The sequence below is a fragment of the Takifugu flavidus genome, chromosome 18 (genome assembly GCF_003711565.1).
Source record: "Takifugu flavidus isolate HTHZ2018 chromosome 18, ASM371156v2, whole genome shotgun sequence".
Classification (NCBI taxonomy): Eukaryota; Metazoa; Chordata; class Actinopteri; order Tetraodontiformes; family Tetraodontidae; genus Takifugu; species Takifugu flavidus.
The window spans coordinates 8,605,096-8,622,294 of NC_079537.1; the positions used below are offsets into that span (position 1 = coordinate 8,605,096).

The 17,199-nt window shown below is 46.5% G+C and overlaps 2 protein-coding genes across 5 annotated transcripts in view; both read left to right on the top strand.

The window, feature by feature from the left end:
* Positions 1-478: 478 nt before the first annotated feature.
* LOC130515596 (metalloproteinase inhibitor 2-like) lies at positions 479-5,231 on the top strand. Its single transcript, XM_057015955.1, has 5 exons — positions 479-764; positions 3,558-3,658; positions 3,749-3,854; positions 3,939-4,063; positions 4,141-5,231. The coding sequence occupies exons 1-5, from the start codon at positions 635-637 to the stop codon at positions 4,336-4,338; spliced, it is 660 nt and encodes a 219-aa protein (XP_056871935.1). The 5' UTR covers positions 479-634; the 3' UTR covers positions 4,339-5,231.
* A 737-nt stretch (positions 5,232-5,968) lies between these two features.
* Positions 5,969-17,199, top strand: part of usp36 (ubiquitin specific peptidase 36) — an 11,241-nt gene continuing 10 nt past the window's right edge. The window contains exons 1-20 of one of the 4 annotated variants that reach the window (XM_057015944.1): positions 5,969-6,125; positions 8,354-8,619; positions 8,703-8,924; positions 9,562-9,672; positions 10,661-10,763; positions 10,845-10,912; positions 11,327-11,397; positions 11,481-11,563; positions 11,660-11,771; positions 11,852-11,992; positions 12,324-12,424; positions 12,497-12,635; positions 12,711-13,073; positions 13,167-13,394; positions 13,673-13,797; positions 13,881-14,507; positions 14,747-14,943; positions 15,019-15,198; positions 15,275-15,390; positions 15,469-17,199. The exon at positions 15,469-17,199 is cut by the window's right edge and continues 10 nt beyond it. In XM_057015944.1, coding sequence (XP_056871924.1) covers positions 8,367-8,619; positions 8,703-8,924; positions 9,562-9,672; positions 10,661-10,763; positions 10,845-10,912; positions 11,327-11,397; positions 11,481-11,563; positions 11,660-11,771; positions 11,852-11,992; positions 12,324-12,424; positions 12,497-12,635; positions 12,711-13,073; positions 13,167-13,394; positions 13,673-13,797; positions 13,881-14,507; positions 14,747-14,943; positions 15,019-15,198; positions 15,275-15,390; positions 15,469-15,597 — 3,369 coding nt within the window. In that variant the 5' untranslated portion in view covers positions 5,969-6,125; positions 8,354-8,366 and the 3' untranslated portion in view covers positions 15,598-17,199. Of the gene's footprint in view, positions 6,126-8,194; positions 8,220-8,353; positions 8,620-8,702; positions 8,925-9,561; positions 9,673-9,851; positions 9,915-10,660; positions 10,764-10,844; positions 10,913-11,326; positions 11,398-11,480; positions 11,564-11,659; positions 11,772-11,851; positions 11,993-12,323; positions 12,425-12,496; positions 12,636-12,710; positions 13,074-13,166; positions 13,395-13,672; positions 13,798-13,880; positions 14,508-14,746; positions 14,944-15,018; positions 15,199-15,274; positions 15,391-15,468 lie in introns of those variants that run through there. The other 3 variants (XM_057015946.1, XM_057015945.1, XM_057015947.1) reach the window with 3 other exon arrangements.

The window sequence follows — 17,199 nt, forward strand, 5'->3', positions numbered from 1 at the left end:
AAAAAACAAAAAATAGAATCCAAGAGAAAAGAGAAAACCTCAGGTACACACGTTTGGCGGTGCAGGTGATGACTTTGTCTGTTGCCCTGGCAACATTTGGCCAATAAGTAGCCATTGTTTTCCCTCCCAAAACCATCTTATTGTCCGTCATTTGTGTGTTTTCAGTCAGTGTCAGTAGCTCCGACCCTTCCTGCACCAATCTGGGGCCAGAGCAGCTCACTGGGCCCCTGGCTTTGAACTTCCCTCAAGGATTTCTGCTTTAGCAGCCAAGATGACCCCAAATCAACAACAGACGTGGGGCAACAGAGGTCGGGCGGGGGTCAGGCTGGTAGCTTTTAGGGAAGTTGAGTGTTCTGGGGATTTGCTTCATGCTGTCATCGAGTTGTTACACAAGATGATGAGAGAAATGAGCGGACGGGTTCCAGTGGCCACGCTGAGGGGGAGGAGCCAGACCGGGAGGATAAAAGCAGCTCCCGGCTGCAGAGCTCCAGCAGGAATGATCTCCATCTCACCCTCTCTGCATCTCTAACAAGTGCTGAAGTTTAGGACGAGCTTTCAAGGACCGCACGGCCTCATTTCCTCTATTTTTTATTTTTTTTGGCGATATCCAGCGCGGTTTTTCTGTTTGCGTAAGATGTCTCGGACGGTCAGAAGTTGCTTCCTCACGCTGGCGCTGCTGCTCGTGTGGCGGGCGGAGGAGACGGCGGAAGCCTGCAGCTGCTCCCCGGCGCATCCTCAGCAGGCCTTCTGCAACTCAGACGTCGGTAAGTTGGCAGAACCGGGCGAGACGGAGAGAATCCGGGCTGTAAATGCTGAGAATGCGGGAAAGCTTGGCCAGCTGCGTGTTTACAAGAGGGAGGAGGATGGAATTTTCTGTCTCCGACTTTCTTTCCACTTCCCTCCTCTCTTTTCTTCTTTCTTCTGGGAGCGAATCACAATATGTTCCTTCATTAGAATTTGGACTTTCTCTGAAGCAACTTTTCTGCCTCTCTTTACGTCAAAATTTCCCTCCCCCCCATTTAAATAACATAACTCCATTTGCTCTTTATTTTTGATCCTCTGAGACCCCACAGATGCAGACCCCTCCTGCTTTAGTCACTATGAAACAGGGCTTGTTGCAGTAATTCGAGCATCACAGGTCTTAACAGTGACCAGCTTGTGCAGAGGTTTAACCTTGGGTTTGCTCAAGGCCCTTTTTTCCCCCTTTTCTCGGCTGTGAGCTGGCCGAGTGTGTGGCCGACACACAGAAGCAGGCTTATTCAAAGACGCCTCTCTGGAGGATGAAGAAAACCGCATTGTTATCCTGCAAAGTTTGCTCTGAGGGAAGTTTCCGCTTGAGTTTCCTGTGGGGTTATTTTGGAATTGATATGATCGATTGGTTTAAAGCGAATACAGTTGTAATTGAGTCACAAAAACGCAGGAAAGTGAGAACATGGAATGCTAAAATGACCATAAATGGCACCACAAGCCTGATTAAATTAGTTGGAATATATGACACAATGGTCATATCTGGGGTGCTCACAGCTACCTAAAATCTTTATTGTGCCATTTGTGTGATATTTCTGTCTGATATTTGCATCTTTCTGACATAATCTATCGCTCAGCTCAACAGACTCCAGGCGTGTTTAAAGTGAAGCAGAATACGACGCGTTCAAAGACTGTAGTTGTCGTGATTTCAGCTGCACGTCTCTCCAGACTCCTGGTGTTATTGGCCTGCCCCTGTGTAGAAAATGAATGGGTGTTGGAGCTAAATGCTACGTTCAGCCTTAAGGTCATCATCAGCCGTGGCTCCGCCCTCACGCCGCACAGTCGCAGTGCAGTTGAAAACTTAACTTTCCCTCCTGTCGGCTGACACACGGCAGTGTCACGAGGGGTCTTCGTCATCAGTGTTGTGAATACCTTCTTGTTTTAGCTCCCAACCTCCAGTCAGACGTGCTTTTTAGGTGAAAGCGTGATTTCGGGGGTCTGGAGCTGACGTGGAAAATTACTCAGAGCTGCAGAGAGCGAGGCTCACCTGAACAGACGTGTGTTTTCTCTCATATTCAAAAGTGCTGGAGTAAACATTCCTCCCCTCTTCTGTGTGTCCACCCGAGCCAGAGCTCATGTCATGAGCCCCTCAGGCTAACGTACGCGCTCATTTATTCTGATTGTTTTAGGGACGCCAAGGTAACCCGATCCCCGTCCCCGGAGAGGATCAGCTCTGAGGCGTCAGTGCGAATTTGGGCTTGAGCTCCCGAGGATGCGAGGGCCCCACAATTACATGTTGCGGGTCTCTTTGTGTTCTAAGGCGCTTCCGGGACCACAAGGCTACATGCAAAATAATGTGTTTATCGTTTGAGCAGCTGCTAAATTGGGTAGCTTCTCTCCTGAAACGAGGAGACGTTGAAAGGTCGTAAACATCTGTCTGCTGCAGAACGAGGGCGTAGCGACGGGAAGCGCTCAGAACCCCTGAGAGGGTTTAAGACACGTTCACCTGCCCTACTTTACAGCAGCAACATCTGCGTGCGATTGTGCAAACTCGACCAAATCACCTCCCTCCAGTCTGTTGTAAATCCCGTTGTAAATCTTGCCTTTTAGCGTTCGCACAGCCCTCTGCTGGGAAAGTGCACGGCTCAGGATCTGGAACGGTTTCCTGGCTGCAGACTAATTCCTCCCTCTCTGTCATCTTTGTAACAGTATATCTCTGAGGACACCCCTCGCCCAGCGCTACATCTGCACTTCTTGTTCTTTCTGTCCACACGCTCTCCTTCCCTCCTGTTTTTCCTTCCCCCCCCAAAAAAGGGTGGACTCTTTAGATCCTTAAAAGGAGATGTTTTTTGAAGACAGCATTGTCATCGAATTAGGGCACATATGGCTCGCAGCTTTGTGCCTTCATGGCTTTAAAGTAAGCGAAATGGCCCGATGGTTTCTGATGAGTAGGCAGGGTAGTGAGGAATTCAGTAGCTACCACTTTGAGAAAGCAAGACCACATCTGGTTAGCATTAGCGCTAGTCTCCTCCACTTAAAAGCTCGCCTTTGAAAGAAATGCGAGTGTGCAAACCTTTATTCCGTGTATTCCTGCTTCAGCTGGCCTGCGATAAGTGCAGCGGCTGGATTCACATGACGGCGAAAGCGCTGAGTCATGCCTTTTGATTTCAATCTGCACCCTTAGATTCGGTGGCTCATCTAATTGGCTCCACTTATATTTTTCCACTGGAGCTGGTGTTTTGTTCCTCTTTCTCCGATTCTGGGAACTTCAGAGGTCAGGACGGCGCGGAAGCCTCCGACAGGCTGGCAGAGAGGCCTCGGCGTTCGGGAGGAAAATTCTAATTCCTCTTTTTTAAAGATTTGCTGACTGGCTTCCTTCCGAGCAGGAAGCGGCTCGCATTCCTGCCTCTGATTGCAGCTGATGAGACGCTCGCAGCACCTGGCACGCGGGCGCTCCTCCCATTCAAGCCGCAGCCAAACCCGGGCGGCGCTCCGATCAAACACAGATGAGGCCGGATCCGGCTTTCACCAAAACAACCTCGAGTGTGAGCGGCGTAAACATCTGGGTCTTCCTTGTTGTGTCTTTGCAGTTATCAGGGCCAAGTTGGTGGATCGGCAGGAGGTGGAGGTCGGCAACGACATCTACGGGAACCCCGTCAAACAGATCAAGTTCGGCATCAAGCAGATGAAGGTCGGTTGGAGTGAAGCCCCTCGTCTCACCGCAATGTTGATTCCAGCACGGATCTGAACGTTCCCTCCTGTTTTTTTATTTTTTTAACAGATGTTCAAGGGTCCCAACAGAGACATCGATGCCATCTACACGGCCCCCACCTCTGCCGTGTGCGGGGTGTCTCTGCAGGCTAACGGAAAGGAGTACCTCATCACAGGTGGGTCCGCTCCCCGGTAACCGGTAATCACCCCCCCTCGCCACCGTTCTCCCCTCACCTCTGCGCATTCTCGTCCCGCTGCAGGCAAACTGAAGGCCGACGGCACGATGCACGTCACCCTGTGCGACTTCATCGAGCTCTGGGAGTCCACCACCGCCACCCAGAAGAAGAGCCTGACCCAGCGCTATGAAATGGGCTGCGACTGCAAGGTAGAGCGGCGGACCGGGCGCTGGTTTCAAACGTTTGGCGCCGCATGCGCTCACTGATGCGTTTCTCTGGTCCTCAGATCACTCGCTGCACCACCATCCCCTGCCTGATCAGCGGCCCCTCGGAGTGCCTGTGGACGGACTGGGTGATGGAGAAAGCCGTGTACGGACAGCAGGCCCAACACTTCGCCTGCATCAAGAGGAGCGACGACTCGTGTGCCTGGTACAGAGGGGCGGCACCACCCAAAAAGGACTTCATGGACATCGAAGATCCCTAACCGCGCCACTGTCCAACCTTCCAAGATACCAGAAAACACATTTTTTTACTTGTCAGCGTATCCGCAAAGCACGCGCTGAGTGGTGGGTGTGAAAAAAGTGTTGCTGCATTTTTATTTGCGGGACTCCTGGTGTGTTTTTTTTGTGTGTGTGTTTTGTTTTTACCCAACGCTTTAATGAATCCAGCACTTTCAACCTCTTGTACTCATAAATCCACAGCACTTCGTCACAAACCACTTCTCTCCGATTTAATAAAGGGATGTTTGTCAGACTTCAATCTCACTTCTTCTTTCAGACCTTCCTTCCAACCTTGTTCTTGCTCCTTGGATTCTTTCTTGGTTCGGATATGTAAAACGTTTCCTCTACTTTGTTCCTGATTGACAAACTCGGCTGAAATTAGCAAAATTAGCGTGTCTGCTAATTATTTATGTCATCCTTAAACGACAAGAACGCACTTTGAAAACAACTGTCACGGCAATCGTGTTTATCTCTGATGGAAAATGAGGATTGAATCCTCCAGTTTTGTACGTTTTTATTAGATTCCTTTTTACTGTATTGCTTCTGTGTCAGCTTATGTTATTTAAGAAGGTAACTATCTAGATATTGTATCAAAACAACAGTTTGGGTATTAATTTTTTTTCTTAAAGCCTAATTGCGAACTGTCTGACCTCCTTTGGTGCAGTCAGTGAAAAACAGTATGTAACCAGTCATCACTCCACTGTTTTTTTTGAAAAATAATTTAATGATTATGAAGCATGTATAAAGGTTTTCCATATGAAGCTGATGTCTTGTGCTGGTTTCACATAAGACATTTGAGGTGATTTTTGCATGCATGTTGAAGTGAAGCAATACTGTACATTTGACTGTTATAATAAATGTCAAACCATCTTTTGAAGTGCTGGTCATCGTTTTTCTGTTCCAGTGAGCGCGTAAACCTTTAATTGCACTTATGTTTTGTCAATATAGATTTAATGACAGTGGCGTGGGGGTTGGAACAAAGTCAATGTGCAAACAGAACCACAGGAAACACAAAATCCTAAATGCCATCCATGAGAATCCCAGGGCAGTAATCAGGCGGGATTAAACTGAAAATCAAGTATGGGTTTTTGTAGTTTAATAGCTGGTTTGGTAGATATGATCACAAAAATACAGGTTACACCAAGCGTTGCATGTGACTGGTGCAGAAGCATGACTCACACCATGGGCCTGTTTCATTCTTTTTTTAAAGTTACTGTTTATGTGATTAATCTCACGTAATAGCTTTATTACCCTGGCAGCTCTCTGCTCCCGCCCAGTGGGGGAAATGTGTTCCTGTTGAGAAGAACCAAATGTGCAGCTTTCGCTCCAGAAACGTCAAAGCTCAGCAGGGACTGATTAATGATTTACTGCAAACCTTCTGTAAAATGAGTCAAGTTTTATCTTCATTCGAGCTGTTTTACAGACGCACGCGAAAGGTTACTGGAAAGAGCGGTCGGGTTGTCGAAAACGTCGTTGTGCTTGCGTTGAAACCTTTAGCGTTCTTCATCACACTTTGCGGCGCTGGTAAACAGCGCTGGCTGGAAGTCACGTGCAGCTCTGACGTCAGCCCGACGTCAGCTCCAGCTCTGATTGGCCGATTGGTTTTTCAGCTCCGCCGCAGCGCGTCCTCTGATTGGTCCTTCGTTTCCGTCAGTCACAGTTGTCCCCGCCCTTTGATAATGCAGCATGGGCGAAGATACCAGATCTAGCAGCTGTAGCTGAGGAAGAGGAGCCCCTCTACTGTCAGTTTTTTCGGACGATTGAACAAAAGGTAAGACCTTAAAAGCCACAGTAACGTACGTGCTAATCAAAACCCGGTACGTGTATCGTGCTGCTGCAGTACGAGCAGACAAGGTGAAGGGAGGTAGGTGCTAGCCGTCTCTCCGCTCATATGCTAACCCACATTTCAGCTCTCGCCACGTTAAGTTAGCTCCCTGGCTAATTCGGTTCCTGTGACACGTTACGAAACAGAATAACGCAGCGGACAGTCGGAATCCTTTCACTAATCTTTGGGTAAATGTCTCGAATTAATCGCTTTCGCGCTCACCTCCGAGCGTGATTTCGTTCAGCTCGATATTATCGGTTACTGGCAGATGTAGCAACTTAGCATGGAAGCGATGATGACTGGCTGCACCACAGCTGGGGCACATAGGTAGGTAAAGCACCTTCTTTACAACTTAACAACAAAAATATGTTAATTTATACAAGAGTAAAACGCCATTCGCGTTGTCTGTTAAAACCTCAGCGCGGGAGAGATTTTAGGAGTGACAAATGTCTGTGGTGCCTTCAGGAAACCGTTAAAAAGTCCGACCTTCGAGTAGAATTAGTGCTATTAATATGAGCACGGTTAATAATTACATTACTAAATAAAAATCAAAAGTAGAATCAGCATTAGCTATATATTTACAAACTATTCTACACATTATTATTATTATTATTACCATTATTATTAATCTTACTATTATGACTACTGTGTAAATATTAGTGTTAAGTTTTTGGAAAAAAATGTCAAAACAAAACTTGACAGCAGAAGTAATATTTGGACTAAGACTAATTGCCTCATTAAGTGGTATTTGTCAGTGTGTTGATTTAAAAATCTTTAACTATAGGTAGACGAAAATGGACCTGCCATATGATAAATCTTTTGCTATTGCTTATATTTTTCTGGACGTCTACCTGTACAGGCTCCATTTATTTTTCCATTGAAATAAATTGTCATTTTTGTTTTACAGACATGGAGAACAAGATAATTAAATGCATTTATTTTTGTCCTGTGTGTTGATTGCACGTGAATGTCAAAACACTCTAATATATTATAGAAAAATTATTTCATGATATTTTTCCTGCAGTCTGTGCATAAAAGCAAATATAATTATTCAAATAAAATATTATTGTGATGGAAAGACTCAGCTCTCGCCTTGCACATCCATTTTCCTGCTCCCAGCATGGCATGTTTATAGTAATTTAATTTCTTATTCTGATTTCTATATGATTTATCCAATACGAACAAACCTACATCAAGAAACTGATTTTAAAAGATAATTGCGAATGACCGTGCACGCATTAGCTGAAATGGTTCAGCTCGTGTAGGCAGAGCAAGGAGCGTCTAAATCCTAGAATACCACTCAAAGCCTTTTAGGTAGAGAGGCTTTATGAAGGCTCATTTTAAGGCGAGCTGCATCATTCCCGCTCGGTATCAGCCGCACGTGAAGGTCAGCGTGTCCTTGTGCATACAGTGCATGTTCAGCCCTTCTTCCCTCTTTACGTCACTGCCCATTCTGATGGGTAGCGGTCTCATGGCCCTCCACATGCCCCTGGTGGATTCGCTGGTGCACTCTAATGTAGACGTTATGTTTCTGTTTTTTTAACGATGGCCTTTTTGCATGGAGCATCAGTCCAAATGATTGAATATTGGTAAAATACAAAAAAGTTTGAAATGCAGCACAGACAACCAAATCCTCTCTGTTAGGAACCTTTGCCGTGACATCACCAAATGAGTAAGCGTTCGACCTGGCGGCTGTTGTTATGGTACAAACGTGTAACCTATTGCATAACTGTGGGGGAATGCTGTCGTGCCCCACTTGGCACCTGAGGTGCGTTCTGTCCTTGTATCTGTTGTGGAGTGAGGTCAGGTGGTCCAAGAAGCTCTCCTTGAATTATTAGTGGAGGGAAACTTGAAAATGTAATCCCACTGTAGGTTTATGTTTTATTTTCACTTATTTTTACGTTGATTTTTCAGCCGTTGAAAGGGTTTAGAAGACTTTAGACCAGGAGGTGCAAATCCAGTCCTCAAGGGTAGAATCAAGCCAGATTTTTTGCCCTACCAAGCAGAAACTGCTTTCTCTAGTGAAGGGAGGAACCCCAGGTATGTATGATGGAAATCCCGGCTCGAATCTGGCCCCCGAGGATTGGATTTTCACTTCCCAGCTTGAGACCAGTGCAAATGTTTTGAATGGTTTATTCTGAACAAACTCATTCGTATTGTCACTTTCTCCTCAGTGATGTTCCAACGATGCCGATAGTCGATAAACTCAAGGAGGCCTTAAAACCCGGTCGAAAGGAAACCAGCGATGAGGGTGACCTCAACAAACTGCTGGCTTCCTCTGCCAAGAAGGTCCTTTTGCAGAAGATAGAGTTTGAGCCAGCCAGCAAGGGTTTCTCCTACCAGCTGGACAGCCTGAAGAACAAGTATGTGATTCTCAATCCCAGGAATGAAGGTGCGACCTGCCAGAAGCCTGCTGAGCCTGTCCAGATAAAGAGGCAAGGTTCGTGTTCAATCAATCTTCAAAAAGATAATAGATCACCATCTTTAAAGCCTAATCTCATCAGAATTGTTTCTGTCTTTAAGTCTCAGAAAATGTGGTTGGGGGTCAGAGTGATGGCATCCCTGCCCCTCAGAAGATGCTGTTTCCAGGGAACAAACTTACCCTGAAATGGGAGCGTGTGTACAGGGTGGGAGCCGGCCTCCATAACCTCGGGAACACGTGCTTCCTCAACTCTACAGTACAGTGTCTCACCTACACCCCTCCGCTGGCCAACTACCTTCTGTCAAAGGAGCACAGTCGGACCTGTGAGTACTCCAGTGGACCACCACCAGCTTCTTCATCAAAACACTTTAAACACTCACGTTTTAATTCATGACTAGAATCCCAGCTGCCGTTGTTGAGTGTGCACATGTGCTGCTCCACGTCACAGTAGAATATACTATATGTGGAAGCAGCTGGAGGAGAAATGCTGGAGCTGAAACAGCTGCTCGGCTTTAGCTCCTGTTCAGAGTGCGAAACAGACCCCGATGCACTAAACGCGAGGCTTGAAGAATCATCCAGATTGATATTGGTCATCGAAAAAGACATTTGCCTTTAGTAGGTTAGACATTGCTGTAGCCCACCAGCAGGGGGCTTTGGAAAAACCTGGCTTTAGCTACACTAAATCATCAGAATTGTACATAAACTCGCTGAATTTATTTAAATTATTTTCACTTATAATAACTGTATATGTTGCCATGAATTAATTCATTCTGTAATTTCCTGTGAAAATGGACAACATTTGAACTGACTTTAGCATTTGTGTTTGTTTTTATGCTGCAACAAGCCAGAGTTTACAGGAAGTGAGCTTCTCTCGCACGTTGATGCAATGTGTTCAAGGAAAAAAAAGTGTTCTGCTTTATGTTTTTTCCTATTTGTTTGGTTTCCCCATTTGCATTCCAGGTCACCAGTCTGGCTTCTGTATGATTTGCGTGATGCAGAACCACATCATTCAAGCCTTCGCCAACACAGGAAACGCCATCAAGCCCGTGTCTTTCATCCGAGATCTGAAAAGTAAGTAATACTGCAGGCGGGGATGATCATCTGCATCTGTCAAGTGAGTGAATCGTGTGCATTTAGACCAGCTGGATTACAACATTCGTGCGCTTTGATGTATATTTTCAGTGAGAAGATGAGATGTTGGCCTCCCATTTTCTTTGTGACAGTGTTGACAATATGTTTTCTTTATTCAGTGATGGATAATTAAATCAGAGAAGGATCTTTAGTAATGAACAGATTCTAAAACTCTAAGAATGGTGAGAAACTTCAGTATGGCACTTTTACATGTTTTGTGACGCTAATATGACATAAACTGAAGCCCTTCCTGTCCCATGTGACATGGACTAACAGCAGCGGTGCTGCAGGCTGTGAATGAACTTTAAGGTGTGAGTTTCTGACACGCCACTCTCACAGGAGCCGTCCGTCCTCCTCTACTACCTGCCTGTTTTGTCCTTATGCGCTGCTGCAATCACATTTTCTGTCCTGCGCCTTTTTTTTTTTCCTTTTTTTTGAAGCCCCTCCCCATCCCAGCGTCCTCTGTCACCTTGTGACTGCAGACTGAACAGAGCAGCATTAGCACAAAATATTTTGGCCATATTTTCATCTGATCAGGAAAGATTTTAGCTGGGTCTCGCATAATAAACAAAGCAGTGTCCTTTCCTGTCTGGAGACGTTGCCTTCGTCATATGCCGTAAGTCCTCTTAATAAGTCCTTTGTCCATTTAGGGTTGACTCATAATTTTGTGATATAATACCGGGAAAACCCTGACCAAATAAGAGCTTTTTCTCCTGGTCCCACTTGGAAACAGGTGAGACGTCAGTGGGCTGAGGTCTCACTGTTGGTTTTGTATGAGATCACTGTTTCTTTGAGTTATGTAAGGTCGGACCAACGCTGTAGGAGCTGAAGAAGTTTCCTTCTTCACCTTTATGTCCTGTTCAAGATGAATCTATTTTTTGGGTCCTCCTAGCAGGTGTTGAATGAGAATGCATTTTGCCTTCTGCAGAAATTGCGAGACATTTTCGCTTTGGGAGCCAAGAGGACGCCCACGAGTTTTTGCGGTACACCATCGACGCCATGCAGAAGGCGTGCCTCAGTGGCTACCCCAAGTAAGGCTTCAAATTGTGTTATTATTTTAAATGCATTCCTCGTTAATCGTAACCTTCTCGTTACCGTGTTCTCCACTGCAGGCTCGACAGGCAGACTCAAGCCACGACCCTGGTTCACCAGATCTTCGGAGGGTACCTCAGGTCCAGAGGTACCGATGCTCCTGTTCCAGTGAAATATCTGAAATAATCCATCTGAACAGTCCTGTTACAATTCTACACCTTTAGCCCATTAGTGTTTCTAGCTTAGCCCTACTTGCAGTTCCCCAGATCACACATAATCACTGATGCTGCTTTTTCCGCTCAGCTGTTCACTACAGTACTGTGTGTTCTGGAACGGTCCGCCTCGTTCTGACCTGCACTTTCACTGAATGTGCTCCATCAGCAAAGATGAACCACAAACTTCTCACAGCGTCGTAGAGAAATTAAAGAAAAAGCACCGAAGCTGCCAGTTTTGTGCCTTAGGTTATAATCTGTGTGATAACTGTGATTTTTCTGCTGACCAGACTGCGGCTTTTTGAGCACGATCTTGCCTTTATTACCTCGCTTTTACTCTCGTCTTTCAGTGAAGTGCTCCATTTGCAAAAGCGTGTCAGACACCTACGACCCGTACCTGGACATCGCTGTGGAGATTCGGGTGCGTTCCTCAGGACCAGACTTCATTTTTCTGGGGAAATTCTACTTGTAATGTGATTGTTGTTTCCATCTTTTGTGCGACAGCAAGCAGCAAACATTGTGCGAGCCTTGGAACTGTTTGTGAAACCGGACGTGCTGAGTGGAGAGAACGCCTACATGTGTGCCAAGTGAGCAGCGGCTTTCTTTTCATGGCAGGAATCCTGCATATAAATCAATTCATGCTGCAAATCATTCAAGGTTAAACGTCTTTTTCCCTGCCTCAGGTGCAAAAAGAAAGTGCCGGCAACCAAACGTTTCACAGTCCACCGGACCTCTAATGTCCTGACGGTCTCGCTGAAGAGGTTCGCTAACTTCAGCGGAGGCAAAATAACAAAGGTTAACAGCATTCTCCATTTGTTTTTTTAGTGCCCCACCTCATTTTTCAAAAACCTAACGATTCTGTCGGGTGTTTTTAGGATGTGGGCTACCCAGAATTCCTGAATATCCGACCCTACATGTCTCAAAGCTCAGGCGACCCTGTAATGTATGGCCTCTATGCTGTTCTGGTGCACTCAGGCTACAGCTGCCACGCCGGCCACTATTACTGCTATGTCAAGGTGAGTCGAGTTGGTTTGGAGGCCGCTGAGAGAAACACTTTTGAAGTTTCTTGCGAGTTCGGGAAACTTTAAGGTCACATTGTAAAAAAAAAAAAAAAAAAATAGGGAAAAGATGAATTGAGATGCTGCCCGAGGGCCAGAATATAATGGATCTCTGCAACCTTCATCTGGTCGAGGTCGGAGGGATACTTTTAGGAGTTTTAATCAACATCCACTGCCCCGCATAGATTGTTATTCCTTCAGTGGCTCAGGATTAAGTTCCGATTTAGAAAGCGCAGATAATAAATGTCTTCCTCTGTTAAATTACAGAATTATTCACAATTCTTTTCAGGCAAGTAACGGACAATGGTACCAAATGAACGATTCTCTGGTACACTCCAGTAACATCAAAGTGGTGCTGAACCAGCAGGCTTATGTACTTTTCTACCTGAGGTAAGGTCGGGCTGGTGTGGCAGGTTCTGCCCTGCATGTATCATTAAATAAGCTGGATTCTTTTCATTAAAGGATCCCTGAAACCAAAAAGAATGCTGACGGTCTGACCACCAAGCAGGGGGTGTTGCATCCTGGGAAGAACAGCCTGTCGTCCGACCAGATAAAGAGAACCAACCTGAGCGGGCCTCTCTCTTCACCGCAAGTGACAAAGGTGGACGCCAAATCCCAAAATGAGGACTGACCGAGTGCTCGATTCAAGTATTAAATATGCTGATCTCCATCTCAGAAACTTGAGCCCGCACAGCTGCGTAAGATCCAGTCCATGGATGGAGGTCTGGGTCTGCCTGTTTCCAGAAATGGTCTGAGCTCTCAGCAGCAGCCCAGACTTTCCAACTGGACGTCGTCCTCCAGCAGCTCCCCGAAGCCCCCAAGTGGACCCACGGTTATCGAGGAACCCTTCAAAAAACTGAAGAAGCCCTCTCCCCAGAGCCAGGCGCAGTCCCGCAGCACCACTCCGACCCCCTCCAACAACGGCATCGGCAAGACGGAAGGAGATAAAAAGCAAGGTGGCGAGGGCAGGGGCATGGTGGCATCTACCTCAAACAAGTCCTTGTCCGACTCTTCCTGTGCGGACACCACAGAATCAAAGGTTTGAGTCCAGCCCACATCAGACAGCCACAGTTACAAAGCTCTTACCAGATCTGTAGCCACCTCACACCCGTGGCCTTCTCCGTTCCAACAGGACTCCATCGGCACCAAAAGCGCCCCGGTGGGACAGACTCCCTCCACGCCGCGCAAAGGCGCCAACGGCCTGCCATCCCCAGCCAAGAGCTTGGAGCGTTCTCAGAGCGCCGAGGAACAGAAGCCGAAGATCAAGCCCCCGGCCCTCAACAACATCACGGCTGAAGCCACGAGCACCATGTCCCCTCCCCCCGCCAAGAAACTGGCCCTGTCTGCTAAGAAGGTGACGGTCAGCAGCCATATCATTCAGTCTTACTGACCTCTGCTGTGTGTTACTGTATTTCTGCAGCCTACCTGTCTAATCAACCATGTTAGTACTTTGTCTCCTTTTCCTTTGATTTGTCCTTTTTTTCTAACCATTTCTAATTCTTCTCTGCCATACTTTTGCCTCTTGCCCCCCCCTCCATCTTTTCTTGCCACCTCTTTTTATATCTTCCTCATTTTTTGGTCACATTCATGACTATTTTCTTTAGACCACCAAGTTTTTATTTATGTCGATAACTGCAGGCTCGCAGTCGGAGTCCGAGCAGCATTGATGCTCCGCCCCCTTTTCCGCGCCAGCCGTCCCGTGACCCAATACATCAAACTCACCTTGACCTTCTCACCTTTGTCTCCCCCACTCGCCCTCACAGGTATGGATTTCTACATTTATCGTTACCCAGCGCTGGTGACGGGGTGAACGTGACTGACTTCTAATGTGCTTCGTTGTTTTCAGAGCTGATCCATTACCTTCACCTAAAGTTCAGGCATCAAACGGATCCTTCAGACAGCCGAGTCTTCACAAACAGCCCCTTCTGTCCACTCAGCAAAAACCAAACGCATGCATTTCCCCTTTAACCAATGGGCACACCGCCAAACTAAAGAGCCCCAAGTCTTCCGGCAACCTCGGCTCCTGGAAGGAAGAGCCCGACCTCAGCAGCACAGCAGCTCTGCAGTTTAACCAAAGCAAGAAGAGGAGGAGGAAGAAGAAGAGACAGCACTCCGAGGAGCAGGATGGCGCGGAGCCTCTCGTTCCAGCTGCAACGGAGCCGCAGGTGGATTCTGGTAACGATCAAAGGAAGAAGAAGAGGAAGAAGAAACGAAAGAGGGAAAACGAGGAGAACGCGATGGAGAGGGGATGCGTCCCGTCTCACCTGGATGCGTTGAGCCAAGAGGAAGATTGGTGTCACGGTGGCATCTGGAGTCTGACCGTGCGTTCAGACACGGAACAGCCCGGACCAAAGTCTCAGTTGGCTGCCAGGACGGAGCCGCAGAGCGATTCTGAAAAGGTAAAGAAGAGAAAGAAGAAGAAAAAGAAGATGGAGGCACTGCTGGACACTTCAGCGCTTTCTGCTTCAGAAACGTGGGTTTAGACTCTGCTCTCCGTATCTCTTCACTGCTACACACATTCTCCATATCTTCAAAGAAACAGATTAAAGCTGCTCCAGACTCAGAGTTTTGGGTGGGGGGGGGTCAGATTGGATCAAAATTAATAACTTGAATTCATCTCTGGGTTTTTGGAACACTCTGAGGTCAATTTTTTTTTTTCCCAAGAATTAATGCAAGTGTGAGTGATTTTAATAAGGTTCTCCATTTATTTAGGGTTCCTGAGACGAAGGCTCCTGTCGATCAGAGTGACGCGGCAGTTTTGAAAAAGAAGTTGAAAAAGAAGAAGAGGCGGCTAAAAGAGGAGGAGAGCCGGCGAGGCTCCGATGGGCACAACGGTGATGCTGATACAGAAGAGCCCTCTTCCAAAAAAAATGCCACCGCCAACGGAAAAGAAAGTAAACATGGCAAAGGTGCGCGAGAGCTGCGTCGCGTTGGTAATTAGACTGAAGGCGATGCCAAAGTTAATCAATGTCTTTCATTCATAGCCACGGTGGTCATGTGGGACAGCCAAGTGAAAGACGGCTACAAACGCGGCCAGACTGGAGAGAGCAAAGCAGGAGAGACCCTCCCTCGTGCTGCTCCCGTGACCTGGGATGGGCAAAAGACCAGCGTCGTCGTGGAAGAGCTGCTCAGGAACTCCTCGGATAAGGCCTACGGAGCCAACAGTGAGACACGGACACACTGTCTGCACACATGTTGACCAGTTCAACACAGCTTTTAATGGTTTTATCTGTGGTCCAGTCCTCAGTTGGGATGGGGAGGTCTCTGCTGTTAGCAAAGATGCCATCGAAGATGCCATTAACGCCAAGAGTGACACTGTGATCGACGAGTGGGATGAAGAGTTCGACAGAGGAAAGGTAATTTTCTTTAAAATCTCTCGAAATTGGGGTCTGTTGTCACTCTTCCACTGAGCTCATTTTCCTTTGAATGGACAGGTGAAGAAGATAAAAAGCTACAAAAAAGAAAGGTGGAGAGGCAGCAACATCTTCCAGAAGGTCCAGGACAGGAGGAACAAGTGGTCCGTAATGCCGGGAGGGAAACGGGTGTTTGGAATACGGCGCTGAGTTTGCTGCTGAGGTCTAATCAAATACAATGACAGAACTGTGTACAAACCTCAGCACCTTTCCTAATTTAACAAAAATATGGATCTTTCAAATGTCCCTGAAGCAGTCTGACCGTAACCCCTCGGTTTCGGTTTTAAAAGCATTTTATCTGCAAGGCTTCGGTCACTAATAACCCCTTTTATAATCCAGAGACCACAGTAACACCAGACTTTTCTCTGCATGCGTATTTATCAAATTAATTAGTCTATTTCTGTCAGACTGAAGTCGAATACAGCTCTCCTGCAGATATATTTGCAAACAAAGTGACCTTTTTATTTTAAATTTTTTACCCTTCTTTTGAAATTAGCCTGAGATTTGCTCGAATTTATAATTTTAACCTGTTTAAATTTCCTTTACGCCTTTAATCAGCGTCACCTTATTTTGCAGTGTCTGTAGCCTCTTACACACAGATCAAACCGGCGTTAAGGGGGGGCTGGAGCGTCAATTTTGTGTGACATTTATACTTATGTCAAAGTTTCTTGCCGGTAACAGGTCATTGACCATTCCTGCTATAGCTCATTGACATTCTACACAGGTGAGCTCATCCTCTGGTCATGTGACTCTCCCTTCAGTGTTTCATAGGCTCAGCTAACTGCAGCTAGCTGCTACAGCTCTCATGCGTTGCGGGTCTTATTGGATACATTACAGCCTTGTCACGTCATTCCACCACCCCTGCATGTGGACCATCAGGTTGGGGTTGTTGCAGCCCACCGTCTTCAGCCACTTGTGTGTATGGGGCCCACGTCAAATTACTTGGTTTAAGGACCACATTTTGCCTGTGTCTGTCAGTGAAAATCGACAAACTAGGCTGCCGCCTCAGATGCACATTCATAGCGATCACATGCTAAATTATGTCCCCCCTGTATCTCTATGCAATTTTCTGACGTTCATGCCGGTTATTTAGCTACTGGGCTGAGACTCAGGAACCCAGCCATCCCAGTCTCCCGCTGTCATCTCTGATCACAAGTGTCATAGCTGTGATCTCTGATCACACGTGTCATCCTGTACATCTTGTAGAAACTGTTTTATACCAAGTAATTCAGGTGGGGGAACCACAGGACGCAACACAACATTAACGCTTCACCAGTGTAAAAGAATGTACAGTCCTTGTTGTGCTACCCATCTCCCTTCTGTAAAGATTTGCAGTTCTTTTCATTCTAGAGATGTTGCCTTGAATTGGCTTTGAAAACAAATATAGAATTTAATGTTAAATGTATCATTTAAAGAGAAAAAGACACAAATCTTTAATGTGCTTCAGATACTCTGATCGGTTGGTGGATGTTTACCTGAGAATTACTCTGCAAATCGTTGTCTGTTCTCACGCAAGGCCTTCCTAATGTCACTGTAGTGTGTCAGTACTGTAAAAGAGAGCCTAGTTTTCATACGACGTGTTTGTCAGACATCAAATCGTGGGGACGCTAACCGGTGTGGACCGACGGCCTACACGTTTGCATCGATGGTTCTGTATTCCGCACCAGTTTTTTCTGAGCAGGGAACAGACATTTCATAGTAAAACAGTGGCTCTATCCAGGTAGGTTACTATGAAGGTGCAATAAAGTTGTG